Source organism: Necator americanus, chromosome V, assembly GCF_031761385.1.
Source record: "Necator americanus strain Aroian chromosome V, whole genome shotgun sequence".
NCBI lineage: Eukaryota > Metazoa > Nematoda > Chromadorea > Rhabditida > Ancylostomatidae > Necator > Necator americanus.
In genome coordinates, this window is record NC_087375.1 from 15194983 (window position 1) to 15222712 (window position 27730).

General features: G+C 41.1%; 7 protein-coding genes across 10 annotated transcripts; 3 read left to right on the forward strand and 4 right to left on the reverse strand.

Moving 5' to 3' along the window:
• Positions 1–2673: 2673 nt before the first annotated feature.
• On the forward strand, positions 2674–18548 carry RB195_013947 (uncharacterized protein; the record flags this gene model as incomplete). 3 transcript variants are annotated; one of them, XM_064203995.1, is made up of 22 exons in its annotated part: positions 2680–2747; positions 2858–2943; positions 3013–3106; positions 3202–3292; positions 3380–3472; positions 4056–4202; positions 4713–4920; positions 5637–5725; positions 8331–8402; positions 8492–8591; positions 11684–11777; positions 12222–12291; positions 12387–12449; positions 12507–12640; positions 15068–15164; positions 15276–15388; positions 16079–16171; positions 16232–16304; positions 16359–16461; positions 18126–18243; positions 18308–18382; positions 18437–18548. In XM_064203995.1, the coding sequence occupies 22 exons, from the start codon at positions 2680–2682 to the stop codon at positions 18546–18548; spliced, it is 2193 nt and encodes a 730-aa protein (XP_064059878.1). The 3 variants fall into 3 exon arrangements, with proteins under 3 accessions (XP_064059876.1, XP_064059877.1, XP_064059878.1); XM_064203996.1 differs by lacking the exon at positions 8331–8402 and having other exon boundaries at positions 2674–2747; XM_064203997.1 differs by lacking the exon at positions 8331–8402 and having other exon boundaries at positions 2674–2747; positions 16359–16437.
• Positions 18549–19072: 524 nt separating this feature from the next.
• On the reverse strand, positions 19073–21316 carry RB195_013948 (uncharacterized protein; the record flags this gene model as incomplete). The annotated part of the gene is made up of 3 exons (XM_064203998.1): positions 19073–19200; positions 20993–21094; positions 21148–21316. The coding sequence occupies 3 exons, from the start codon at positions 21314–21316 to the stop codon at positions 19073–19075; spliced, it is 399 nt and encodes a 132-aa protein (XP_064059879.1).
• A 435-nt stretch (positions 21317–21751) lies between these two features.
• Positions 21752–24206, reverse strand: RB195_013949 (uncharacterized protein; the record flags this gene model as incomplete). Of its 2 annotated transcripts, XM_064203999.1 has the most annotated exons (4): positions 21752–21835; positions 23487–23606; positions 23678–23801; positions 24169–24206. In XM_064203999.1, 4 exons carry the CDS (start codon positions 24204–24206, stop codon positions 21752–21754), a joined length of 366 nt encoding a protein of 121 aa, XP_064059880.1. The 2 variants fall into 2 exon arrangements, with proteins under 2 accessions (XP_064059880.1, XP_064059881.1); XM_064204000.1 differs by lacking the exon at positions 24169–24206 and having other exon boundaries at positions 23678–23716.
• A 156-nt stretch (positions 24207–24362) lies between these two features.
• On the reverse strand, positions 24363–25208 carry RB195_013950 (uncharacterized protein; the record flags this gene model as incomplete). The annotated part of the gene is made up of 1 exon (XM_064204001.1): positions 24363–25208. One exon carries the CDS (start codon positions 25206–25208, stop codon positions 24363–24365), a length of 846 nt encoding a protein of 281 aa, XP_064059882.1.
• A 217-nt stretch (positions 25209–25425) lies between these two features.
• Positions 25426–26109, reverse strand: RB195_013951 (uncharacterized protein; the record flags this gene model as incomplete). Its single annotated transcript, XM_064204002.1, has 2 exons — positions 25426–25997; positions 26070–26109. The coding sequence occupies 2 exons, from the start codon at positions 26107–26109 to the stop codon at positions 25426–25428; spliced, it is 612 nt and encodes a 203-aa protein (XP_064059883.1).
• A 120-nt stretch (positions 26110–26229) lies between these two features.
• Positions 26230–26610, forward strand: RB195_013952 (uncharacterized protein; the record flags this gene model as incomplete). The annotated part of the gene is made up of 1 exon (XM_013444658.2): positions 26230–26610. The coding sequence occupies one exon, from the start codon at positions 26230–26232 to the stop codon at positions 26608–26610; it is 381 nt and encodes a 126-aa protein (XP_013300112.2).
• A 73-nt stretch (positions 26611–26683) lies between these two features.
• RB195_013953 (uncharacterized protein) lies at positions 26684–27181 on the forward strand (the record flags this gene model as incomplete). Its single annotated transcript, XM_064204003.1, has 1 exon — positions 26684–27181. One exon carries the CDS (start codon positions 26684–26686, stop codon positions 27179–27181), a length of 498 nt encoding a protein of 165 aa, XP_064059884.1.
• Between the last annotated feature and the right edge of the window lie 549 nt (positions 27182–27730).

Here is a 27730-nt window from a genome sequence, read left to right on the forward strand (position 1 = left end):
TCGAGGTCTTTGATACTACGCATATCTCATCAATCTCCTCTTCTTTTCTTGCCAAGACTCGATATCGTTCCAAACACACTACACAAGAGCCCCAAAAGGAAAAGAAACTGACCAGTCTGACCGACTAGCGACGCTGGTGAGCCACTGCGTTCTTACAGTTTGTCAACCAAGGCAATCACGATCTACGCACTGTGCAGTACTTTTAAGTACTGTTTCCTGAATAGTGTTACGGAACTGCATGTGGGACAATCTTGTAGTTCACAGAGTATTACGAATGTCATGAAGTGATTAGTGATTGATGAGCAATCATTTTTGTTATTGATGGATGGAAATCCAGAATATTTCCAATGCTTTCCTAGCAGATATTTCTCGTGCGTTGGTATCGTACACTTATTTCAAACTCATTTCCATCAAGGTTCCCATTTCTGCGGAGCTCTAATGATGTCGCCGTGTTTCCACGCCTTTTGCTAACCAAATGTTCTTCGATACGCAGGCTCAGGATCCTTCCAATTTCTCTACTACAACTGAAATTGCATGTCAGGAATTCTATTTGGTAGATTACTCCAATTTTCATCCAATCTGCAGGCTTACCGATGGGGGAATAACGCAACGTTCCGAATCATACTGCTTTTCGTAGAATCTATTACGAACCAGCTGCCATTTGATAATTTCTCCTGGGATGTTCACCAGTTCAAAATCACTTTGCAACTTTGCGTGGAAAAAAAAACCCGGCTTATTGCAGAAGTTAAAGAATTGGAGACGAATGGGATGCCGAAGGGAATTCTATCTCCACGAGGAGTCCTTACTGCTTCATTTGTAGTTCGAATTTAGATGTTGGGTTTCGGTCTCGTGCAGTCGTATCAACTTGCTATGGTTATGGCTGGTCTTAGTGATTCCTCACGTTCTCCATCTCCTGCGCACTTTGCTGTAGTTGTTTTGACCATATTACATGCCACACACTATTATTACTACTACCAGCATACTTGTAAATTGTTGGACAAAAAACCTCATTGTTTTTCGGTCCAGAAGTATAGTTGGTACTAGTCTACTAAACGTGCAGAAAATGAAAGAACTGCATACTTTCTCCACCACCTACACCATCATATAAGATTCTTGAAACAACGCTCTTTGACTGCCCACCTTCTGATATCTAAAACTCCATTATATGAAGTCATTCCAATGATTATAAAATTAGAACCAAAAAGTATTATTTGACGTTTAAAATAACAACAATATAAGAGGCTAAGAACGACAATTAGTAGTGTTTATTCATTAAACAAGGATTTATTAGTTCTAAAATGTTTTTATTACAAGTCATTGGATTACCAATCAAGAAAACCAATTATTAACGTAACCTTCAAACTTGTATTTCTTGATTATTTCTGGAAATGGCATCTAGAGTCCCTTGATCCAAATGTGGGGAACGATTCAACACTGCAGTAAGCCGACCTTTCATTTGTCTACAATCGAAAAAATAGTACCAGATATGTCTGGTATTTTAAAAACAAAACATTTTACAAAGAGGGTTGATACATTGAGTGGCCTTCACAAATCTTTTTTCAACGCACGCAACCATAAATCTCTACGATTCCGAAATAAACCTGAACACGTTGGCGCATCCGAAAGAGCCCAATTGTACTGATCTAGGATTTCGTAGCATAATAGTACAGCTTGTTTCAAAAGTAATATTTTGGCAACAAGAACAGTCACTGACGACGACAGCTACGGACGAACAGACGCTTTCAGTACTGCAATTTAGTGGCTTCCATGTACCGTCTACTTCGTTTTTTATAAATTGTTTTCGCTGGAAAATAAGCATAGCGGATTGCTAGTTTCGTCTGACTTCTTGACATAAATCTAAGGTTAAAAATAGCCGGTATTTATAGTAGGGTCAAAATGACATGAAGCACGGTGCATCTGCGTCAGCGACTGCGCTCCAAGAGATGCAGTAGAAGCGGTTGGAATCGAGGTGGGACCATGGCGAACTGCAGCCATGATTGGTGCTACCAAGGGTCCTCCCTCAATCCTAACCGCTACGCTTCACCGCACCGCTTCGAGCGCAGCACTTACGCAACTGCACCGTGCTTCATTTCGTTTTTTTTTCCGCCTATGCAAACCCAAATAAGTACTCACTAAAATTACTAAAAAGAAGACCTATTTAGAATGTATGTGCGATCGGTTCTCACGTTCTCAGTTTGTTTTGATTTAAAGCAAAAAATTCAAGAGAGTCACCAGCCAGTTCAACAAAACTACTCTTTCCAAACTCTACAGTTCGACAGACATGCTCGTAATGGTTCAGGAGAACGCTGTAAAAGCTTCTAATGCCGTAGTATCACAACGTTAACGCTTGTTTCCTTTTTTTGTCTCACATGCAATCTAAAGAGATTGATGAGGTTTCTCTCTTCAAGTGTCCACCATTAGTGGAAACGAATGAAGAAGCTTGACACTTCGAAGAATAGAACGATAACCTCCAGAGACACATTGCCACAGCGTTATATGATAATTGTATGCGATGGCGCTTCTGCGCCCCTAGAACTAAAACCGCGCCTCGACAGCGTCGCGACTAAAATATGTTGCCCGTGTTCGATAGTGCATTCAAGAACCCCGCGGGAAACGTGCTCAATTTCTTGTTATTATCTTCATACACTGGCGAAGTACTCGTAGAACTTACCTATGGTTATGCCATCACAAAAGAACTTGCGGAAAAAATTTCGTCGTTTTGAACAGAAGAAGAACAACATCTCAGTGTAAGCGCCTTTTCTTTCTAGGTTTTTTGTCTGTGGTACTTCAGTGAACTCCGTTTTATTTATTTTTTTCTTCTTTGAATCCTCGAGCCTCTAAATAAGTCTTCTTGAAGCGTAGCAAGATTTGATTTTGTTCGGAAGGTAGCAGAGAAATGGGGAAAGGAACTGCAAATGGCTCGGACCAGCGATCCCAACGGTGGTCAGTTTTCTCTCATTGCTCCTCAGATTTATCTTTTCTTCAGAATGACCGACTCCGTTTAGTTTTTAGGCTCCGGAGGAACAGAGCAGTTCATTGTTCATGTTGCCTTCGGTGACGTTCCTTATATTGTACTTGGTGCCAAAGGAATTGGAAGAACCCCTGAGTGAGTTACTCCGTTTTGATTCGATATGGCACCTCCATATCAAACCCTCCATGAAACATTAGCGTTTCTTCCTTGTTGGTAATACATTACCTCAGAGAAGCGGAGTCGAATAGCGCATGGAATCTAATGTCGTTTTTCTATGGATACTTGAGCAGGACCACAATGCAATCTCTGCGTAAAAAATGGGTGAGTTTTAAACGATGTGTTTGCTTCTGTGTAGTAATCTATTTTACATAGATCATTGATCATCTGTGAAATGCATCTATCTTTGAGGCATCCGCCGATACCGAGATAGATGAAGTAGTCCATGTTTGTCGTAAGATTGAGGATGCTCTAAGTTCGGAACAATTCTGTCAACTCAAAACGGTAAGTTTCCTCAGGGCTCTCTTGCGAGATCAGTGGCCTCAAAGTTTTGATACGTTTTGTTATAATGACAAACCTACAAGTAGTGGTGCTTCTAGTCTTGAAGAAGAGTGTTCTAGAAGAAGCTGCAACTTTTGTTTCTCGTGTATCTCCTTCAATAGTGTATTTGAGAGATCAGCGATTTTTTTTTATCTACAGAAGGCTTTGGTTTCTCGTTTTCGTCGTCTAAGAAGACCCACTGCATAAATTCTTTTGTAACCCTCGAATGTTGAGATTCTGCATCTATAGTCGGGTAAAACGACTAAAAAAATAAAAGAAAAGGGCAAAATGCAGTTACGTAAGCGTCTGCGCTCGGAGCAGCGTGGTGGTGATGGGGGTTGGAGTCGACGTGGGACCAGCGTGAACTGGCAACGATGAACGGTGCTAGCAGTGGTTCCCTCTCGACCCTAACCGCTACTCTCCACCGCGCCGCTAAGAGCGCGTCTGCTTGCGCAGCTGCACCGTGCTTCATGTCGTTTTGACCTTATTATATTGCTGTTCTACGGACACAGCGTCATCGTTCGCTACCTTCCGTATCGTGGTTTAGGTGCCGATTCTTGATGTGAATCCACCTGAAAAAGCGTGGGCACGGCAGCTCCGTTTAGAATTGCGCAAAGCTTATGCAAAGGAAAGACGTCAAATTGCAACAAAGAATTCACCATCAACTCCAGCTAGCAGCACTATATTCACTCAGGTGCGTACTTTAACGTTAGATTGTATTACCGCTTTCTTCCATATGCATTTGGATCTTTGCTAACCACAATTCCTTTGCTTTATTTTTAAGTTAAACATGTTAGACAGAGACTAATAAAAGGATTATAAAATCTTGTAGTCAATGTGAGAGTTTCTACGCGATGTACAGCCTGATCTCAATTTTGAAAAGTCTTCGGCTGGTTTGATCATTCTGATTTCTTTTTCCGATATTCAACTACGGCATTTGACCACAATTACGACAATCACTCCAAGGGAATAATTTTTTTTGCTACCTATCCGTGACTTTGGCCTTATATATCAAGCTTATTAATGGATAATAAATCAGAGGGTTTCTGAACAATTTTTGGCCCAGTTAAGTAGCCTCTCTTTCTCTGTAGATTCACATTTCAATCTATATTTATTCCAAGACGTGCGCTAGGAGATGCATATGGAAGACGAGGATTGTAATCATATTCGAGTGAATACTTATGTCACTTCGATTTCTCTTCAGCAAGCACAGTCGGGTACAACGTTGAAGAGAAAGCTGTGCCATAATATTGTTACCGACACTGTAGATCCCGATATGCCTCTCCCCAAAAAGAGGAATAAGGCCTGTCAGGCAGTAAGTTTGGAGAACGGTTGCTTGGAATTGGATTGGGCAGACGAATGCGATGAAGATGGACTTCACTTCACATACATATCTCCTTTGTCAACATCTAGTGAGTTTTACTTCACTGCATTAGTGATTACAGAGTTTGGGAAAAAAATTCTTTACGAGCTCGTAAAGTATTTTGATTAAGGCACCAATAGGAAAAGTTATTAAGCAGGTACTGACGTTGAAACAATTCAATATCATTGGGTATTCAATGTTGTTTTCTTTAATTTTGCGCCAGTACGTTTGTTTCACATCATTGTGAAATAAGACTGCACGAATTCTGTTCAACATAGGTTAATAAGCTCTTCCAAACATGTGGTGGATAAACGTTCACATACTTATGTTATTTGTTTGTATGTAATAATTTCACATCCTGAGAAATACCGCTTATTCAAGTTATGTATATGCGGTTCAAAATGGCGTGAAGCACGGCGCAGTTGCGTACGCGGGTGCACTCCAAGTGGTGCGGGGGACCGAAGCGGCTACAGTCTAGGAGGATCGCTGTTGATACTATTCTTCTCTGTAGGTCGCCGTGGTCATACATCGATTCTGACCGCTCCACGCAACTGCACCGTGTTTCATGTCGTTTTGACTGTACTTCCACACACGTATACGAAATTGACTTGTGCCTTTCGCCATAATTTAAAACTTTAGTTTTCATGTGGTTCTTCTGCATTTGTCGCCATTGAAAATTGCGTTGTCACTATTAGTTGCTTTAGACATATGGTGATACGTCCACGTTCATGAACTGTTTTGTACAAATTTTTGTTCCTGTTATAGACTCCTCTTCTCCGAGTGTTGTATGCTTAGACAACGAAGATGAAGAGATCGGAAATGGTTGCGAACCTTCACCTTCGTTTTCATCACAGGTATGTTGAATGATTCCTTCCTTTTATCGCGTTATTTTTTCTCTAACATTAACGCACATTCATACTCTGAGGGGAGGCTTTCTGAAACATGTTCGCTCTTTTTTTTTGAACCACATATTTACCTGTAGTCGGATCAAAACGCCTTGATGCTTGGCGGATGTGTCAGGCGCGAAGTAGAGCTAGCGATTGAAATCCAAGTAGGACCCTTACTTATCTATTTTTTGTGTGCTTTGGTCAGTCTCCTAATTGGTCCGCTCTTGTTATGTATTCAGAGTTGACCAGTGATTGGATTGTGTCATTAACTGTTGTAGAAGTCACAATAATAACTGTCACTTTAGAAATTCAAGGTATTTAAGGTGCAAGCCGCCTAAGGGGGGTAAGCCTTTTAAAGGCATCACCCCACGAATCTGAGGTGGTGCAGATTTCAAGTGGAGTATTCGTATACGGGATGGGAGACTATGGAGAGGGGGTGATTCCGTCCATTTCTTCCTAATTGCCGTAAAAAACGGCCCGGAAGATGCGGCACCGCACAAGGCTGGCGCGCTCCAGTCGAACTCCTTGTAGAAAATAGTGCGCCAGAACGCCTGAAGCCGAATACTCCACCTGAAATCCGTACCACCTCAGATTCGTGGAGTGATACCTTTAAAAAAAAGTAAGCGTTTTTTAAGGGCCTCTCCGCCATCACCGTTTATCTGATCCTAGCACTCATTCCTTCTATATGCAGGATGCGCCAAAATTGCTAATGTGCTAGTAGCATTGAGCAGTAATTTTCAAAAGTAAATGTAACTGTACTTCAAAGATGTTCCTCTAAATGTGATATTTACGTCATATTGTTTCTTAGTATGGTTTAAAACGATCTCTGTTTGTCTCTCCATGTAATTGTGCATTTGATACGTGGTTTTTGCATAAGTGCTTGTCGAATTTGTTCCTAATATTTGTGTTCGATAGAATCAAGCAACTCCAAAATTATTTGCACACGTCAAGGATGCCTCAAGGAGTCTGAAATCTTTTTGTTAGCCAATTTGAAGCGTGAATTTTGCTTTCGTTTTGTGATAAGATAGTATTGCATTCAAAGTTGCTTAGGCTGCCCGTGGAGTTCCGAACTCTGCGGACAGCCTTAGGACCATAACTGCCTCCAACGCAGTTATGCTTGTGTGGGAATTTAAGTATTCCCCATTCTGGGTCCCACGACAATGTATTCAAATTCTCTGGCCCATCCGATTATTCAGTATTGTCTGTAGCCGAAAGCTTGAAAGATCAACTACAATATGCTAAATTTTTTTCACATCTGCTCTCAACAACTTATGGGAAGAAGTAAACAAACATTGATGTGTGCTATAAATGATACATTCGTTAACAGTTGAAGAAGCACACACGTTGTTCACGCAGAAATGAACCACTAAAACATTTATAAAACAGATGTGAATCAGCCGATGTGTGAGAAATTACCTCGAACAAGTAACTTTTTTTAGTATTTGGTATTTTCTAGTATTTAGTATTTATAATATTCACGTGGAAATGTAATTCAGGAACTTACTATAGCTATTGTGATATTGTGTCAGCTCACAGGCCTTGTACGTCAGTCTGATTGCAACCTCTCGCGCTGGGTCTGCATACTGAATGCAATCAGACCTTCAATACATGCTTCAGGGATGAGCGTACGAGCCCTATATCTTGCGCAGTTATATGGTGTAAGAAACCCAGATAACGCAAAAGATGCTGTCATCCAGCGCACTGCTAACTCAAAAGGGTTAAGTACCTTGAGGGTGCATTTGATCCTTGGTAACAACACTTGGTTTCGTTGCACTGTACTGCGGACATTGTCGACCTGAGGTTCTTTAGTCGCTCGGTTTCGACAGGCATTTCACGCGAGACACCAAGTTTTCTGAGTTACGGAACGGTGATGACGGATGGATTCTATGCGAACTGTAGTTCGAGAATGTTGGGCAGAACTATATAGTCGGGTCAAAACGGCATGAATCACGAGCGTAGTTGCGGTGCATTTGCGTACGCGATCGAAACGGCGCGGTGGAGGTAGCAGGTGGAACCGACTTGGGACCGTCGCAAACTGCAGCGATGGGTGATACCAGTAAGAGTTCCACTACTCTCCTAACTACCACGCTTCGCCGCACCGCCTCGAGAAAAGCCGCGTACGCAATTGCGTACGTGTTTCATGTCGTTTTGACCCTACTACATTCAAGGACGATACGCAACGGCGAAGATGCGGATAACTGTGTCAGGCGATAACGCCGGCACGCCGATTAACCAAGAAACTGTATGCTCAATTCCTCTATCTCCACTTTTAAACTCTTCACCTAAACAAATCTTCCCAAATGTTCCTACTTATGACTTACTTTACTGGCAAGCTGGCGTTGTCGCCTATCGCAGTTATCCGCATCTTCGCCGAGGGGCGTCCTCCTTAAGTACTGCTCCTTCTTCCCCCTTAAATACCTCTGTTTTCACTGTTCCATTGCTCAGGAGACTTACTCTCTCATCGAAATGCCTATCGAGACTGAGCAACCCCAGTACCTTCAGGTCAACAATGTCTGAATGTTCAGTGCAACGAAACGGAATGTTGTTACCAAAGATTCTATGTTCTCTTCAGGTATTTGACCTTTTTCGGTTGGGCATTGACAGTATGCTGGACAGCAGCACCTTTCGTGCGACGGGACCCGTGGCTAGTTTCTACCTATATTTTTGTGCAAAACTTTGCTGCTAGAATACCAACTGCTGAGAAGTGAGGAATTGTTATGCTGTCTGTTTCAGTTGGAAAGTGCGAAGCCTTCTTTGAACATTGCGAGCTCTGCGAATTCTTCAGTATGTGGTCCTTCTCTGCAAATTGTTGGAAAACAAGATCCTTGTAGAGGTACATAAATGCTAATTTTTTTCCAACGTAATTGTACACTTGCCTACCATAATAGTGCCACATTAGCTTCTTTCCTCTTCAGAAGAACTCGTATTTCAACTTACTACCTTTTTTAAAAATTAATTATAGAAAAACATCTTGCTAGAAGATTGATACAATCTAGGAAATTCCCCTTAAGCTTGTAACTTTTCAGACTCGTCTTTTCTGCATGCATGTTCCATTAGAATTAAGTTACTGATTGAAAGAGATTGTCATTCCGAAGAAATATCCCCAAATACCCTTGGGAAGCTTAACTAAGATTTCTGAGTCGATGCTGCTTCACAAGTAAACAAAGGTTTGCGAAAAATCTATAGTCGTACCCGACTGTCCTTAGTTGTTGTAAACAAATCAGAGCAGATCTTCGAAGATTTCTTTCGTTTGAAATGTGCTGTATTTTTGACGAAGCTAGGTTGCTCCTTTTATGACGGCGAGTATTCTTAGCACTCTTTGCCATCACTTTGTTGGAATCATCGTAATTGCCTTGTATGGTACTGTAACACTGCTACAGATGAACATCTGGAGACTGCGATCGCTCTTGTGATAGCATTTCCCAAAACATTCAAGTTAAGATCATCCAGTCATAGGGACTCCTCACTTTTTATTGCCACAGTTTGTCATGTTACATAGTTGTCTTTGGATGGAAAACGCAAACGGAAATTCCTTTCAATCAAAGCCTTCTGCCTTCTTCGCTGTGGTGTTGTCGCTATATATTAAGAGATGAAACTTTTGATACACGGAACATAATATAATAAGTTTAGGTAATCAATAAGGATTGAAGTGGTTTAGTAGTGGAGAACTGAGTAATGTAAAAAGATATATTGTGCTGATCGTGTCGAAAGTTTAAGGAAAAAGTACGTTCATGAATTTTTGCTCTTCCAACGATTATTCACTTTCTCTGGATTACTCTTTAAGACAGAACATGAGAATGTTGCCTGCTTTTCGTACTGCCTTTCAAGCCATCAATCCGGAAAAAAATTCTCGCGTTAATTTTCGTTTACCTCCTAACTCTGAATTTCAGAACCGCAAGTAAACAACAGTTACATCTTTTTTCAAGTGAGGAGAACTTATACTGAGTTCTTAATAGTATTGAATCTTCTCCAACGCATCGTACAACATACTCTGCTTCATAGGATTTTATGGTCCTTGATCCTCGTTGATTTTGTCAAGATATGCCCGACATGTAATTGTAAATATTATACAATTGAATTGTAGATAAAACACCGGTCAATAATCGCCCCCTATTATATGCCATTCAGCTATGGTATAAAATTCAGATTTCTTGTATGAATGCGATTATGCAGGCGCTGACTTGAGTATTGTTGCCCTCCACTCGTAGTTACGTCTTGTCGTTATAACTGATGCCTATTGGCGGTTGTTATTTTAGTCTTATGAATGAAAGCTCAAAATACGAAGAATAGATCACTGTAGCGTAGGCATTCTCCCGGGGCAATTTCGTTAAAAGAACTTAACTATAATAGAATACTGTAGGTAGGAAGCCTAAGGCTAAAGATTTTAAGAATAGGTGGGCGGATGTCACTTAACTAGAATACCCAAAACACTTTGTGTTCGTTTGCTGTCTTGCCTTCTTCACTTCACAAATTTCTCATCGAACTTCATTGATTTTACAAGTTTTTACACTCGTACTCCGAAAAGTTCATTGTGTAAGCGCACATGCAGCAACTTTGCCGACTTCTTGTTACCGACTGGGTATTGCTCCACTGTGATCTGTGAACGCTTGATCGTTGAATCCTGAAAAGAGGTGTAAACGCGACCTTCTTCACATGTTCTTGGGATTCATCTTACTTTTATGCAAGCTAAGAGTAAGTTTTTCTTCATTGGGGTACTTTTGTTTTGCGTTCTCTTGGTTTTCAACGTAGTTTTGCATTGGCTTAATCTTAGTCATTACACTTCATGTTTGAAAATGAGGTCTAAGACCGCGACGTTATGACGTTATGAAAGCTTAATACGAGTGTCTCTAGGTAAATACTGAATGCAAACGTCCAAATTGCCACTAGTATTATCAGAAGTCTTGTAGGATGCAATTTCAACTCTCTCCTGCATATCCCTCTGTTCTGTTGAGCTCAACAGCAGTGAAACGAAAGCTTAATGGTTTAAGAGGTACATCGGCACCGTACAGTTTCGCAACTGTATATGTTAATTAGTGGAAGAAGACAGTGTTTGGTGAAGACGGTACACTCAGTGTCGCCCTTATTTCTCGAAGTAAATGATTAAATCAGTCGGTGTCATAAGGCCTATGCATTAGTCTTTGAGGATCTAAAACATGAAAACTAATGTTGCTATGAGAAAAAGGTAAGTTAAAGCGTTGAGAAGTAAGAGCGGCACTGAGTGCCACTCCTCCCCCCCCAACTACATTTCCCCCGAAATACTTATGGTTTATGTCAATAGGTAAATAGGTAAATGTCATTTGGTTAAGCGTAAGTGTAAATAAGTTTGTGCCTTATCTGTGTAGCCCAGTCCAAAATTTGCTTACAAGCTTTTTTGAAAAAAAAACCGAGCAGAACTGCTGTTGCAATATTTCACATTTGGTATTTCTTTTCAATGTCATCTGCTTATGAGTAGCGCTTCACTTACACGAGGTTTACAGATGCTGATTAGACTGAATATTGCCTTTAGCTTCAATACGGTTTGGTCAAGACGACCAGAAGCCTGGTGCAAAAACGTAAGCGGTTGCTATTGAATTGGGACTTTTGTTGGCCCAACCGTACTACAAAAAGGAGTTACGGTTACATCGCACTAATTCGAACGCAAACGCCCATGCAGTTGCACCAGGCTCCAGGTCATTTTGACCCGTCTATACGTTTTAGTCTTTTTTGGTAGGGATAGTTAATTTGTAACGATGTTTTTAGTTTTTCAGTAAATATTAGATCGTTATACCGAGTTTGGGACTTCAAATATTGCTAAAAATCTAAACCGTTTTTATCTAAACTTTAATATGACGATTGAGCTTTCCTATTTTCTTCTCACTTGAGATTCGTATTTGTTGCTGAGGCTGCATGAGGACATATGTAGTTAATCTCTCTTCACAATTTCAGATTCTGACCCATCCCTATCATTTGAACAAGATTCAATTGGAGTACATTTCAATTCTGCAGCAACTCCTCTAGCGAGCATAATCCGTCTTTATAGGTAAAATCCTTGTTTGGCTCTTGAAAATCCTTCAATTTCACTTAATTTTATACAATTCGTTATGTAGTACAAGCACACTTCTCTTCTTCACGAGTGTCAAGCTAGCTAACGAATGAGTTAGCTGGTTATAGCTGCATTTTTGTCAAAGACACACGATCTTCTTGCTGCGTTTGGTTGTCAGGGGCCTGCAATGTTGCGGGCGTCCGATGAGCGTTGCAGAACGATCGCGTCGCAGACGCTCGACAGTGGCCAGTTAGGTTACATACTACGAATGCGACATCTTTCAATCTGTATTTAACTTCACCTTAATATCTATGTACACATCTTGTCATATTTCATAGACTTTATGCTCTTTGTTAATGCCATACAGAGGACTGTTTAAGCAAAACTTCATTTACTGATATATGATTACTTCGTTCGTTACCACCGTAACTTCATCTTCAGGGAAAAGTATCCCAACGACTTCAAAGTGCTAGACGACGATATATGGAGGCATTATGAGCTGAATAGACAGGTATGTATGTAACCTAATTGGCCACTATCTTATTCTATAGTTTCATTTCTTTTATTATATGCTTTGGATTATATCAGATATGGTGTTTATTTCAGACAGACGAAGTCTACCAATGGAAGATGGAAGTCAGGAATATTTTCCTGACGGAGTTTCGACCTGTACATAGTCTAGTGTTTCCTTCGTTTCTAAAGAACCATAACCACACTGATTTTCAGGCATTTCCTTATCAGACTATTGAGCTATTCGCTGTAGGATCGACAGTGAATGGTTGCGGGAGTTATAATTCAGATATGGATTTGTGTCTTTGCATACCTATGGGAGTTGAAAATATGTATTCTTCGGAAAGAATGTGGGTGTTTCTCATTCGTAATATGTATATTTCTTGTTTAAAAAAAAAAAAAACTACTACGTGCCATTGTCACCGTAGTTGTAGTGGTCACAGTGTTTTCATTCTGTGCCAGTATTAAGTCTGTTAACAGTACATCTTTTACAATCACACCAAGTTTTTCCTAACGAAGCATTTAATGGTAATAATTATGAACTTGTTTTGGCGTTAGAGAAATCCCTTCTTTCGTACAGAACACAGCTTAAAGGTTCATGGAAAAGTTAAAAAAGCGGTACTGAGGCGATGTTTTACACAATCCCTAGCGCCATCGAAAAACGATAGCGTTGCAAAGCGGGTGTGATTTTTATGGCGGATTCAAATCGTAAGCTCTTGGGGTCCTTGAAGTTGGATAGCGCTGATTTTTCGGGAAACGAATACCTTTTATGATCAAATCCAACATTATAAAATAAGAAAGCTTTACAGCATACGTAGCTTTTAACTGATTTGCTTGAGCAAAATTGGTATTGATATTTATTAACAGCTAACGTTTCGGCGTTTTCATCTTCGTCAGGTCCTGGAAAAATCAAAGCCACTAGTGATTTATTCCCTCAAGCGCCTTATTACCCTACAGAAAGTATTCAGACGGTAGGTAAACTCAACATTGGCAGCAGCAACACATTGGCTAATGCTTACCTAATTTGCAAGATTTGGTAACGCAACAGACCAGCACGTATCACAACTACGAGTCACAAGGGTTTTTTTTATAGGGAGCTGACGGCCGGCCGTCAGCTCCCTATAAAACGCACGACTACGCACCAGGTGACACTTGAGATTCGCTGGTGGTATTTCCACAATCCTCACGTCGTTCTGTAGATCCGCTTTTCCCAAACAGCTCAGATATGTAAGGTAGACAGAACATAATCTTCCCTGGGCCATCCACTACGCTGGATGTTCGAGAAGGTTTCTGTGCTTGTTGAGCAACACAGTTTTCAGCTGGGTACCCATTAGATATTGCCACTTTACGGGCCGGATTTACAGGCCATGTTTTTCCATAACAGCATACACAACTTACTTTTGTTCGAATCACAACCTTATTCAGCTGCACATCTCCTCTATCTACTCAGTTTGCTTCACCTATGACATGATCTCTTCTCGTCTTTTTTCTGCGACGCGAACGAGTTTCAATCTATAAGTCTGTTTTTCAATTCTGACTCGATACGCGATTTTTCGCCCAAAGAGTTTCTTGAGATGATGTTGAATAGACTCACAGAAAAACCTAATACTGGTGAAGTGGGATTAGTTTGGAGAATAAGGGTTGCTGGAACGAATACTTGCTGAAACGCTAACTGCAATAGCCGATTATGGTCATTACGGTTTTCCTTACAAGATGACGTCGAAATACCCAAAAGGATATTCTTGAATTGGTGGCCAAATCAGTAGTTCTCAGTGTATTTGGTAACACTGAAGTGTTTCGACTACTATCTGCTTCTGTCTTTGGACCGTTTAACTGTGCCGATTTGTAAGCAGCGTGCGCAGACGTTCGGTTGTTGATGTCGCAATACAGGAGACACCAACTGTTATCTTCTTGCTTTATACGCGACAGATATTTATACTTCTCTCCTTTTGATACTCCACAGAGACTGTTCTAGACATCGCACCAAAACACGAGAATTGTCTTTGCGTACAACTGCCTATAAGACTTCTAGTTCGAAGGATGCAACAAATTCCACATGATTGTTGTGAAAAGAATAAACAGAGCGGTATCATTCCTGTATATCCAGCTCTCTCATAGCGATTTGTTACAAATTTCGTTACCTTGTCGTGTCATACTTCGGTCCCATCTAAAGTCATCAATCATAAATATCATGAACTGGTATTCAGCAACTTCAGAAGCTGACAAAACGTAGCTGAACATTTGTATTCTATGGATTCCTCCTGCAAAGGTTCGACTCCTGATTAAGAGCTTGCTAGCTGAGAGAGCTTTGTGAACACTGAATGACTGAAGAGAAACCTTTGATATCGTAAAATTGGATGTAACAAGTTCGGCACTGATCAGTAAAACGGCTTGCGAGGAAACATTGGCTAACTGTTTCTATCACTATACGTAATGACGCATACATCATGGATACTTTATCATACATGTAATTTGTGCATTTTGTGAGCCTGAATATAACTCGAACGAAGAGAAAAGTTATGAAAGCAGAGCAGGTTGCAAGCACTAGACTTCAGATCAGCTGACGAGTCGAGCACTTCAAGATCACCTGTTCGACTCTAGAGTTCTTCTGACGCTTTTGCTGCAAGGGGATCGCTACCCGACGATCAAAGAATAAACGCTGTGTGCCATTTTAGTTAGAAAATCTATAAGTTCCGGCGACGAAATTCTTTCTTCACTACAAAACGTGTAGAAAGTTGAGTTTTATTGTGAAAATGACATTAAAGTAGAGTTTCCAGAGCTGCTGTGAAAATTCTTCGTAGACTTAATACGATCATCAAGGGGAAACCTTCACTTCGCAAGATAGTACGGAAGAGTGAGGTAATTCCTGCGAAGGTAAGTAGTATTGATTAGTCTTCAGGATTTTCAGCATCCTTACGATTTGTTGCGTGAATCACACCAGGGCCGTGTGATCCTGCATGATATGAGTGATTTTTCTCTTTTGAGGTTCCAATAATCAAAATGGCTTTGCATCCTCCATACGAAGAGCTGGACTTAGATGTTAATATCAACAATACTGCTGGTATCTACAACTCACATCTCATTCACTACTACTCGTTGTGAGTGACGGAAGGCAGTTTTTTACTAAGATTTTATTCTTTTTTTAAATTCTGTTACGTGGGCATACATCATAACCACCCAACACCTCCACGCTTCCTTTTTTTCTGTCACAGACTGTGTTTGTCCGTTTGTCCTCTCTGAATGATTTTTTGGAAACCAACTCATGCGGAAGCGGAAAAATTTTTGAACTCTACTCTCGATGCATTAAAGAAATTACCTGGCGTTTAATGAACTGTACTTTCTATATTCGTTGTCTGTATGTATAGCAAATTCTACGTTTAATTCGTTTTGTATCGTAGCAGGTTTACGATACAGACAAAATAAGATAGAGGTACAATAAGTTACTAGTTTTTCTTCAAACTGCAGCATACCAGGAAATTGATGATGTTGGGATCTCTCAAAGAAAAGATAGCGATATTGGCGCAGGTTACGAATATAAGTACGACCCATACTCAATTTCCTCAAATTTTCCTGGGAAAGTCCTTGCCGATCGATTCCCCTGCGAAAAAGTGCCACCTTTGCATACGCATTGGTCCTCTCAGCAACGGTCACACTCATAGTCGTAATCTGTACCTCTAGCTCTATCTTTTCCCGGAGAGATCGTAACATCGTCACTTTTTGCGGTATGCTGGCTTTAACCTAGGACAAACATGTGTGAAGGTCCTGAAAATTACGGTTTTATCTTTTAGATTAGATCAACGATTTCCTGCGGTATGCCTCATAGTTAAACACTGGGCAATCACAAATGGAATTGGAGATGCTGCTACCGGTTCTTTCAATAGGTACTCTTTCAATAGTTACCTCTTGAATTGACTACTTATTTATAGAATACTGTTTTTCAGCTACTCTCTCATCCTTCTTGTACTGCACTATTTCCAGTGTGGAGTACAACCAGCTGTGCTACCTAATCTTCAAGTGAGGAATACTTTTATGGGTCGCGATTGTTGTGAATATGGTTTCAACTTGCAGCACGTTTATCCCGATGTATTCGGATGCACACCTCCACTTCGAGAACTGAAACTATTTCAAACGCTACAACATTTGCCTAGTAAGGACAAATTTCTCCAGAGTGGTAATATTTTACAGTTTTTCTCATTCTAACAATTATTTCATCGTTAGGATGATAAATACATTGTTTTAAAGGCATCACTCCACGAATCTGAGGTGGTACTGATTTCAGGTGGAGTATTCGTATACGGGATAGTAGATTATGGAGAGGGGGTGATTCCGTCCATTTCTTCCTAATTGCCGTAAAAACAGCACGGAAGATACGGCTTCGGGCGTCCCGGCGCGCTACTTTCTACAACGAGTTCGATTGGAGCGCGCCAGCCTTGTGCACGCCCCGCATCTTCCGGGCCGTTTTTTTACGGCAATTAGGAAGAAATGGACGGAATCATCCCCTTTCCATAATCTACTATCCCGTATACCAATACTTCACCCGAAAACCGTACCACTTCAGATTCGTGGGGTAATGCCTTTAAGCGAATTCATGAAGCCACCAAAAGCTTTCACGAAGAGAAAAGTAAGTCCGTAAATTACAAAAACATCCAAAAAAAGTCAGAAGTATAAGGATCGTCCTTTGCTATGAAGAAAAAATCTGTTTGTCAGACAACAGCATGGAGGCGGGGGTCGTCGAAAATGGGTGTGATGCCAATAATTGAATGTTCCAGACAAATAGAAATGAGTGGAAAAGAGATAAAAACACTTTTTCAACTTTGAACAAAATTTTCAAATTTTGGTGACGAGAAAGTACAGGAAGGAATGAAGACAAATATTAATAAATTACGGGTAATGTTGAAAATGGGCAGGTGTAGCGCAGACTTTGCAGAAGAGATAGAAAGTGCATTTGCCATTCGGGTAAGATTTCAACCAGATCAGTGTTTGTGGATGAGTTGGTACCAGATGTAATTCTCTAAATTTGTCTTTGCGTGCAAACAACTAAGAGGAGATCGTTTGCATGCATACAACGGGAGGTGAGATTTGCACCGAAGAGAACTTTTCGGGTGGAAGGAAGTCTATGGAAAAAGAAGAAAAAGTGAAAGGCTTTCTGGGACATGTTTACACAAAAATTTCGAATTTCACTTCGGACCTCTATGTCGAAGCTTACATTAAAGTAATTTTAGAGGTAACATATCATGAAATTCTTAAGGTTTAGATCTTTCGTGGATAACATATTGCTGGGGATTGAGGTTACAAATATGAGCCTGCCCACGCCACGGTGCTTGTGCGAGCGGAGAAACATCAATGAGGTGTCCTCAGCGCTCTATTCAAGGAAAAACAATGACTGCTGCTGAGGGCACAGAAGCGTAGACGTGTGGCGCTTTCTAACGCAGCTCGAAGTAACTTAGATCGCTTCCCATCCCTTTGTTCAGGAGAATTAGGGAAATTGAGCGTCGTCAAATTCGTTATCTACACCACGAACCAGCACACTGTCCATGAGACACCTAGACATCGAAAATTTCATTATTCGCCGTCTTTAATTTCTTTGCTATTCGTTTCAGTTTTCACCGTTTCAGTTTTTTTTTTTACCGTGACAAATTAATATGAATATTGGCATAGCGGAAAGCTCTGTCGCTCTTAATGGAGTGTTGTTTATAAATAATTTGTTATATACGTTGCCGTCTTTCATTTTAATCGGCGGTCATTTCAATTTCGATCTGGGAGTAGCTCGGGCATCTAAATTGTCCATTGTCTTGTTTTGCTAGGAAGTTAGTGGATAATTCCTTACCGTTTAAGAAAGACCGCTGAACAAACAAACAGTTGGAGAGCTTTTGGTTGGCTTCTTTCACTACTATTCAACATTTGACTTCGAAAATATGGCAATCTCCATTCGAAATGCCTGCGTTTTTTCGAGGTATTGAATTTTGCTCATTCAGTTATCAAATATGGGTATATTATTAAATGGGAATTTATTTCAGAAATGAACTGAATCCAGACACATTTGTGTTCCGCGTATTCATTGAGGAACCGTTTGACAGGAACAATACTGCGAGGTTGTACATGTAGAAACTAAAGAAACACTATGTTTTTACTTTTGTGATTTCTAGATGCGTTACAAAACCATACGTGATGGATCGTATCCAGCGCGCTTTTCAGCAAGCCAGAGACGTATTTTCGAAAAATTGTCCCTCTCTTCAAAGGATTAAGGTTACAGTTTAGATGTTTTTTTTTTCAATTGTTCAAATATTACGTGTAAACGCAGCTGTGAACATTACGTTTTGAGATGTTTAGTTGTTTATATCTCGCATGTGGTCAGCGATTATTAGGCAAGTAAGGTTATGAAGATATATAGTTATATCGCTAGGCTAAGAAGTATTTGATACAGCTACATGCTCCTTCCCATAGCCCTTAGAGCGTTGAGATAACGGAAAAGCGAAAGGCTATTTCCTTGGAGGAGCAGTTCATTTGGAACAAAATGCCTTTTTAATTCCCGCATAGTGATTGTGAAGCTCGATTTTGTTGTTAGAAGAACATAAATGATATCACTAGGAATCCGTTTGTTGGTTTTTCCCTTTTCTTTCGCATACATTGTTTCTGTTTCTCTTAAAATTCTAATAAAAGCTTAAAGGTACTTGAAGTACATTACTACATCGGTAGGACTATACTACTAGACTATCAGGTGTTATACTAAGACCGCTTTGTCGAGAAAATTTGAGATAGCTGATATTCATAGTCCAAGAGCTCTAATGGAACTCTTCGTTCAATTTTAAGGACAGCGTATCACGATTTTGACGTTGTGCTGAACTTACAACGAAAGCGTAAATCTCGGGTAGTAGATTGCGGAACCCAGCGTGGTTCCGCACATCTTCCCCTAATCGGCATAAAAAACTGCTCCACCTTATTTTCTTCGAGGTACGTGAAACGCGTTTCTATGTACACGTTGCGGTTCCTTCAGCAGCTTATTTGTTTCACTTGAATAGGCTAGTGAGAAGAGCTAATTGACCTTCGACCGCTCATACCTGGATGCGGCGCCTGCACAAAGATGGTGAGTTGCAATTGAAATCGTCATAGTAAACGGCGTCGTTTCTTACGAGGGTTAGGAAAGGATGACCGGAATCACACTGGGTTCCGCAATCCACCGCCGGACTCTAGGTTCTCGCAGTGGGTTACGTGCTCCGTCAAAGTCATGATATGTTGCCTTTAAGTTGTTCACCCAAACCTTGGTAACCATTGATTTGCAAGACTATTCGGACGAGGCGGGTGCAGTGCAGTAGGTAAAAAGTTCCGCCTTGACTGCGATCTATCGATGGTTCGAAACCTCCTTAGTGCCAGCCAAGCATTTGGTCTCTCCGTGGTCGATGAATTTGTACCAGACTTGTATGGAATTTTAAAGACGCTGAATTGACACACTGACTAGCCTCCGCAGGCCATTGTAAAGCTGCACGCACGTTCATAAATGTCGAACGATCCTGAATTGAGGTCGAATGTGTGGACGCATTTCCACAGTCTGACTAACGCTGTGCACTTCATCCACTTCACCTTTTACTACTGCGACCGGACTTGGGAAAAGAATCTCGAGTGAGGATTTCTCATTTACTGTCGCAGGAGCATGACCTATCAAACCACCAAACATATTGAGTAGAAAAAGTCAGCTTCGGATTATGAAACTTAGGCAAGATTCTAGTGAGCTCTGTCCTTGTTGTTTTTTTATTACATACCTCAAGAAAATATTCTTTGAAGTGTTTACCTTGAATTTGACGGAATTTTAACAGTGATGACCACACCCTTCGACATAGTTGAACCACAAACAAATTCATTCTCACAGTGGTTTCTTACATTGTATGAAACAGATGAATGAACATTTTATTCGTAATTCTAATAGAATTATGAAATTCGTCGACACGTTTAGCTTATTATCAACTTATCAGGTTCTAACGACTTCTGTGTCAGAGTGAATTAATATCAGTTTTATGAAGAAAAGAAAAATGTGTTAGCACTGAGGGATCTAGATGGAAGCGCAACACAGAAATTAATATACTGAAAAAAAAAACTCCTTCCCTGCCTTTTACATCTGTATAGGAGCGTAAGTGCAACTATAAAAGATGGCTGAAAAGTATGGGTGCACGCAACGCTATTTTATTTCGAAAAATACACTGTTTGGTGTGTCATTTTTTAGAGTTTAATTAAACAGTAAGATTTACCCCAAAATGTTCCCTTTTCGAAATTTCAGAACTGCCCGAAGTGGGATTTAAGAAGTGGCAGTGCGATATTTATTTTCTAGATACCCCAGAGTAATATCAATCTCATGTTCGCCATTCAGAGTTCCAAGTTGATGACTTTTTTATTTTGAGCTTTTTCTCCTAAGCGAATTTGAACCAAAAAGTCGAAGGTGTTCAGACAAGGCCTGCCCTTAGGCTACCGGTTCTATGTTAAAGGTATCACCCCACAAACCTGGCGGGTTTCAAGTGGGTTATACCTATACGGGGTCGTAGATTATGGGGAGGAGGGTGATTCCATCCATTTCTTCCTAATTGCCGTAAAGAACGGCTCGGACGATGTGGCGCGTGTAAAAAGCTGGCGCGCTCTAATTGAACTCATTGTAGAAAGTAGCGTTCCGGAGCGCTCCTCCCCATAATCTACGACACCGTATAGGCATAACCCACCTGAGACCCGCACCACCCCAGATTCGTACGGTGATGCCTTTAAATATTCGGCGCTTGAGTGTTGAGAAAGGGCATCGTCGGCTTTTTCCCATTCGCAGATTGCTGGAAGATTGGGGAAAAAGATCGTCTTATTTTGAGTCACAAAGTCTCATTACCTCGTCTTGGTATGCCCGTTGATTCCTGCACTTTTGTTAATGAAAATGCAGGAGTGTTTTCTTCACGAACTCCTATATAGATAATTAATAATTCTGAACAAAGCGATCGCTTGACAATTTCCCGCTTTCGCGAATTTTTCCTGATGCGAAATTTTCGGTTGCAGATCATTCTAGCAGCTGATGGCCTTCTCTATAATGAAGATTCTCCATCGGACTTCACACCACCTAGGTCGCCTTGAAAATTAAGGGCTTGCTCTCGTCACCTTTGCGTTCTCCATTAATTTTCCCTACAGTAAAACTACAAAGTTTGAGTTAAAGTTAAAGTTGTTATTGACATTTTGATAAGCTATTCCGATGCACTTGAAAGTGGAATTCAGGATCATAACGTCATCCCGGGTAACTTTAGATAGTGGCGCGAAATTTGAGAGTGCAGTGTTGGTCCATTTCCTTCTCGTTAATTTTCTCTTTTTATCCCCATTGATCAAACAGCGCACCCATTATTTTCAGGTGGACTGGATATGCGAAAGAAATAGAAACACTAATGAGCAGTAGAAAAGATAGCAATAGTTACAACATGTTATAATATTTCAATACCCTTCTTTTTTTATCTGCATGGTGGGGCTGACGTGAACACGTGCACGATGTCAACTAAAGGAAGCATAACCATGGAGCCGATGAAGGAGCCAATCTGTAAAATGTTCATAGACATATTCTGTGGAATGATTATGCGAAAAACGGAGTCCTGCAACCTGAAACTGGAGTTCATAAGGTAAAAAAAGATCCTCCTCTATCAAACATTTGAAAAATATTTCAACTTACGTTAAAAAAAAAACCAAGAGTGAATCAAGATCAAATTCTTAACAGTTCAGAACGAACTAAAAGATCACTCATTGAATAACAACAAATTTGTTGAACAGCACAGGTCTCAATAAATTCAAATAATGGGAAGAGAGCCTCTTTCCTGTATTAATATTCTGTTGTTAGGGAAAAACCACTGTATATGTTGCTATATCAGCGTGCTTTCGCCAGTCCAGCACACTTATTAGCACTTAGCAAAACTTACTCTTGTGACTGCCAGTACATATGAAGCCCACTTCATAGATGTCTAACATTTTTTGTGGTTCGTCGTTGTCAACTAATATCTGATCACAAAGTGGCAGCGGTAGCTCACTGCCATGTAAGTGCCTACGCGATGTTGCACCATAAATCAAAAGTTTTCACCGGAATGTACATAATCTCTGCGCAATACCGCTAAGCACGTAATCGCTTTTGGTTTGGAGTTATTTGCAGTAGCCTTACCGTACCTTGCATTGTAGATCAAAAGTTCCTAGTTAGTTGTGCTTAGTCCTACTAATCGGACTGCATATGCGATCATATTTTTTGCTTAGAGGAGTAAGCCGGGACGGTCTACTGAGATCCACAGTAACGATGCAACGAGCAAATTACTTCACTTCATTCAACATCATCTGCCAGCATTCAAACAATGACAGCAGACGTTTGGCTAGCAATGCTCAACGTGAAGGCAGCAGTAATAATGAGTAATATCAGTGTGACATCGGCTAGCCACCGCAAGTCATTGTATAGGCCAGTTACACGTTCGTAAACCTCAAACGATTCTGAATTGAAGTGAACGTGTGGGCGCATCCCAAGCGGATTGATTAACGCCAGAGACTTTATCCTTTATCCTTTAATATAGGTGTGGGACTGAAAACCAATGTAAGACACAACAAAATCCCCGCTATAGCCCATTTCGAATATGCATGTTAATAACCTAAGCCGGCTGATATCTCATGTCCTTATCTAAATCGTTCCCTGCATTTATCCACCTTAGCGAAGCATCTGTAGACCATTCTAGTTGCGGCGATGTTGTAATGAGTTTATATCTGGACTTCGTCCGATAAGCAGCAACAAGGAATGAAACTTCGGTATATTATTGTCGGCTATCAGATACATCACTTGTAGTCATAGAAACTCGGAGTACATCCCACATGTACAACGGAGCTGAATTCATAAATCCCTCTGTCAAACAGATGTTCTGAGGGTTTTTTTTTTGGCCAACGAAAATGGATATGGAAGCTACAGAATTATTCTGAATTCTAAATATTAGCTGTCACGCCCAATGTACAAAATATGAGAGCTGAGAACAAACACGAATAATGAACAACAGAATTTCCGAAATTTTTTGTTATTCTGAAGAACGAACGCTTAGGCTTTTATGGTCATATCGTTTTACATCCTTTTTTCCGGTCTTTTTGGCACTGGATGTTCTCTTTCTATGAAAGCAAAGAGAATTTTTCCATTAGGTAATGTTAAATTAGAAATACACAGTAGTGTCTAACCTGTGTGAACAAACCGAACCAGAATAATCTCGATTCACTTTTGTCGTAGCAACGCAAAAGCGACGCGAATGCTACCCTGAGGTACGAGTGCAGTCCAGCAGCTAACAGTGATGCCGTTATCTAAATTCACACACAGCCTAGAAGTAGACTGTACATATATTCCCAGTTCGTGCTAACAACGAAGTACCTACCGAAAGTGCACTTCCAGCAGATTTTGAATCGAAAATCATTGAAGGACTTAATGCCGCTAGATAAATTAGGAAGCCTGTGACACAAGTAGACATAGCAGAAAGAAGCACCAATAGCGACAATTTTCTGCAGAATACATCACTTAATATAAGTTGTCACAATTATCCATAGTTTTATATTTATCTTGAAGGTTTGTTTCTTTTTTCTAAGCTTTTTTTACTTCTCTCATGTTTTCATGTCTCATGCTTAAATCGTTAAAAAGTGCATTTGGAAAAATATCCTCAGTGTTTGAGTGGGTGACTAGAGACTTTAGGGTATTTTATCACCCTATTTGAACAGACCAAAAAGCGGTGGTTCAGTGAAATGTCTTTATTATGTGAATACAGGTGAGCAGAACAATTGCCAGCAATAGAATTGGATGAAAGAATGGGCAGAGCGTTGTCCGCCGCACTCTTTGACCGCACAAGTAGTAATGTGCTAGCATAACCATAACCGCGAACGGTCCTTTATACCACGCCCCTTATACATCATCGGAGTCGATGATACTGCCGCGAGCGACAACAGCACAAAGTAATAATTTACGAAACAAATTCTACTTTTACAAATGGTTTTCTTCGTACGGTTCGACTGTTGCGGAGTTTTGTGGAGTGGCGTGGGTGGCGGGCTGACGTTGGGTTAGTGGATTGCTTATGGCGTTTTGAGAATTCGGCTTGGTGCAGGTGCACTGATGATGGCTTGTTGGCTTGTTGATGACGATGACGGCGTTGACGGTTGGCGAGAGTGCTTACTTCTTGTATGGCCGCTTCGTGGGTGGCTGCGCTCTTTTGGAGGAGCAAAGCAGAAAATTGTGGCCAAGACCACAACTTTCCACATACGTCCTCGTGTGCCGTTTTTAGGCAGAGGAGGCACAGGTTCAGCTTTGTCGCCTGTGCTTGGAAGCGAGTAATTGAAATTTCCCTTCAAAAAATCAATTAGCCTCAATGGTATCTCTGCAATATCACTGGAGTTCACTTTCGTGAGAGGTCTTGTGTTTAGAATCGCCTCAATTCGAGTGATTACGGTGCACATGTCTGCAAAACTCAAGCGTTTGCGCCCTATTGATTTATTAAACGCTTTCTTGGTTAAACCGATTAGTCGTTCCCATGCGCCACCCATCCAGGGGGATCCAGGAGGATTGAAGATCCAGTTTATTCGTTGGGATGCACAATATGACATAAGAGATCGACCATTCTCGTTGAGGTCGCAGAACATCTTTGTGATAATGACTTCACCAAGCTTGAAGTTGGTTCCGCAATCTGAGCGGACAATCTCTGGAACTCCTCTGCGCGAGACGAATCTCACGAAACAATTGAGGAATGCTCCTGCCGAAAGATTTTCTACCACTTCTAAGTGTACTGCTCGAGTTGTAAGGCATGCGTATAAACACACGTACATTTTCTCGAGAGTTTTTGAAGTGAAAGGACCCATGAAGTCACATCCGACATTTTGAAATGGTCTGGACTTTATGACCCTGTCCTTTGGTAGTGGAGGCATGATCGGTGCTCCTAAGGGAAGACCTTGGTATTTTTTGCAAATGACGCAATCTTTTAAGAATTTCTTGAATACGTAAGAGGGACGTGAAATCCAAAAGCGTTGTCTTGCGATTGAAAGAGTGTGCTCTTTGCCAGAATGACCATTTTTGATGTGAATATCCTGCACGATCAGCCTGGATAATTCCGAGTCTTCTGGGATATAAATTGGTGCCTTTGTGTCATACGGAATTGAGGCATTTTGAAGGCGGGAGTGGTGCCGAATGATTCTGTCTTCGTCGCGAATAATCACTAATTAGAAGGCGTTCCGCGTTGACCATATCTGATGCGGTTATTTCGAACACGTTACCAAATTTGTCGACTTCTGATATTTTTATCGGTGACGAGCGATTTTGATTGGTTTTTGAAACCCGATTTTTCATTGTTTTTGCAGCCTTTGCTAGCACACGTAGCACGTTGTCGATTTTCGAAAAACGCTTGAGATCAATAAGCTGTTCTTGTTGTTTGTTTTCTGATGTGATTACTTTCAATGTAGTAGCAACCATTGTTTCTACTCCGTCATCCTCATGGACGTCAGATAGTGTGTTTGTCGACTTGATAGGCCACTCGCTACAGTGATTTTCTAGCAAGCGTGGTCCTTTGATCCAGTCGTGCTTGATAACTTCTTGTGATGTCAGACCTCTGGTTCCAGCATCAGCTGGATTGTTTTCGGTGCTAACATGGAAGAATTTGACCGTAGCTTCACGATTATCGAGTTGCTGTTTAATACTAAGTATTTTCGCTCGCTGATTTGCTACGAAAATAGGAACTTTTTCGAAGGTTTGATCCAGTACAAGGCAATTTCACTGTCCGAAACTATGTTCACCTCTTCGATTTTTGCTTGGACAGCTGATAATATGCTGCATCCTAATCTAGCTGCTATAAGGATTCCGAGCAACTCTAATTTTGGGATAGTCTGATGGCACTTTTTGGGGGTCAATCGCTGTGGTCAAGTAGATTTCGACTCAACCGATTTATTCGATCTTATGGACTTCGTGGGTGGAGGATCTCCACTGGTGATCCCTGCTGAAACCACTACTCCCAACGAAGTGGAGGTGCCCAAAGAGTCTAAATCTACCTTGGAAGAGCAAGAACCACCACATGTTGTCAAAGAAATTGAGGATGCTCTTGAAACTCCGCTACCGCAGTCTGCGCTGAAATTTACTGCTCCTGAAAGATTTGCCTATGCTAAACAGCTCTATCCGGCGTCATGCATTGGAGAATACAAAGCAATCTTGCCGAATATGGCGAAGAAGTATCCGTTCGAATTGGATGGCTTTCAACAGGCAGCTGTAGTTTGTATGGAAAAAGGCGAATCTGTTTTCTGCTCATACTTCAGCTGGAAAGACCGTTGTGGCTTTGTGTGAACAACACAGAACACGCGCAATCTACACTTCGCCCATCAAGGTCTTGTCGAATCAAAAGTTCCGTGACCTCAAAATGATGTTCACCGACGTAGGTCTCGTCACTGGCGACATTCAGCTCTCCCCTGAGGCGTTCTGTCTTATCATGACAACTGAAATTTTAAGATCAATGCTCTACAATGGCTCAGAAGTTATTCAAGACTTAGAGTGGATAGTGTTCGACGAAGTCCATCGTATAAATAACGCGGAAAGAGGGCATGTGTGGGAGGAGATTCTTATTATGCTTCCATCTCATGTGAAGATTGTGATGCTACCGGCCACAGTCCCAAATTGTATCGAATTTGCAGATTGGGTCGGGCGTATTAAAAATCGGAAAATTAATGTGGTATCTACTGTTAAACGGCCAGTACCTCTAGAGCATTACTTATACACAGGACAAGACGGGAAGACTAAAAAGGATCTTTTCAAAATTGTGGATATGAATGGCAGCTGGCTAGATGTGGGATATAAGAAGGCTTCGGAGGCGAAGAATGCGTTGATTAAACGCGATGCTCCTTCCAGTCAAGGAAGATGAGGAATGGGTGGAGAAGCTGGCAGAGGGCGCGGTGGGCAGTATCGCGGAGGTGGTGGTGCATCGGCCGGGAATCGAACCCGGGCCGCCCGCGTGGCAGGCGAACATTCTACCACTGAACCACCGATGCACCAAACTGTTTGAGTGGGTGACTAGAGACTTTAGGGTATTTTATCACCCTATTTGAACAGACCAAAAAGCGGTGGTTCAGTGAAATGTCTTTATTATGTGAATACAGGTGAGCAGAACAATTGCCAGCAATAGAGTTGGATGAAAGAATGGGCAGAGCGTTGTCTGCCGCACTCTTTGACCGTACAAGTAGTAATGTGCTAGCATAACCATAAGCACGAACGGTCCTTTATACCACACCCCTTATACATCATCGGGGTCGATGATACTCGGATTCGTAGTGTTACTGCGAATTGCCAGAGTTGCTCATCGGATCGCACAGATCAGAATGTTTTGGCTCCTGTGAAAGAAAATGGAAACCTCACTATCCGGATATTAAAATAAACGAGCATCTAACCCAATGCGGAGCTCTATGGAGCTGTT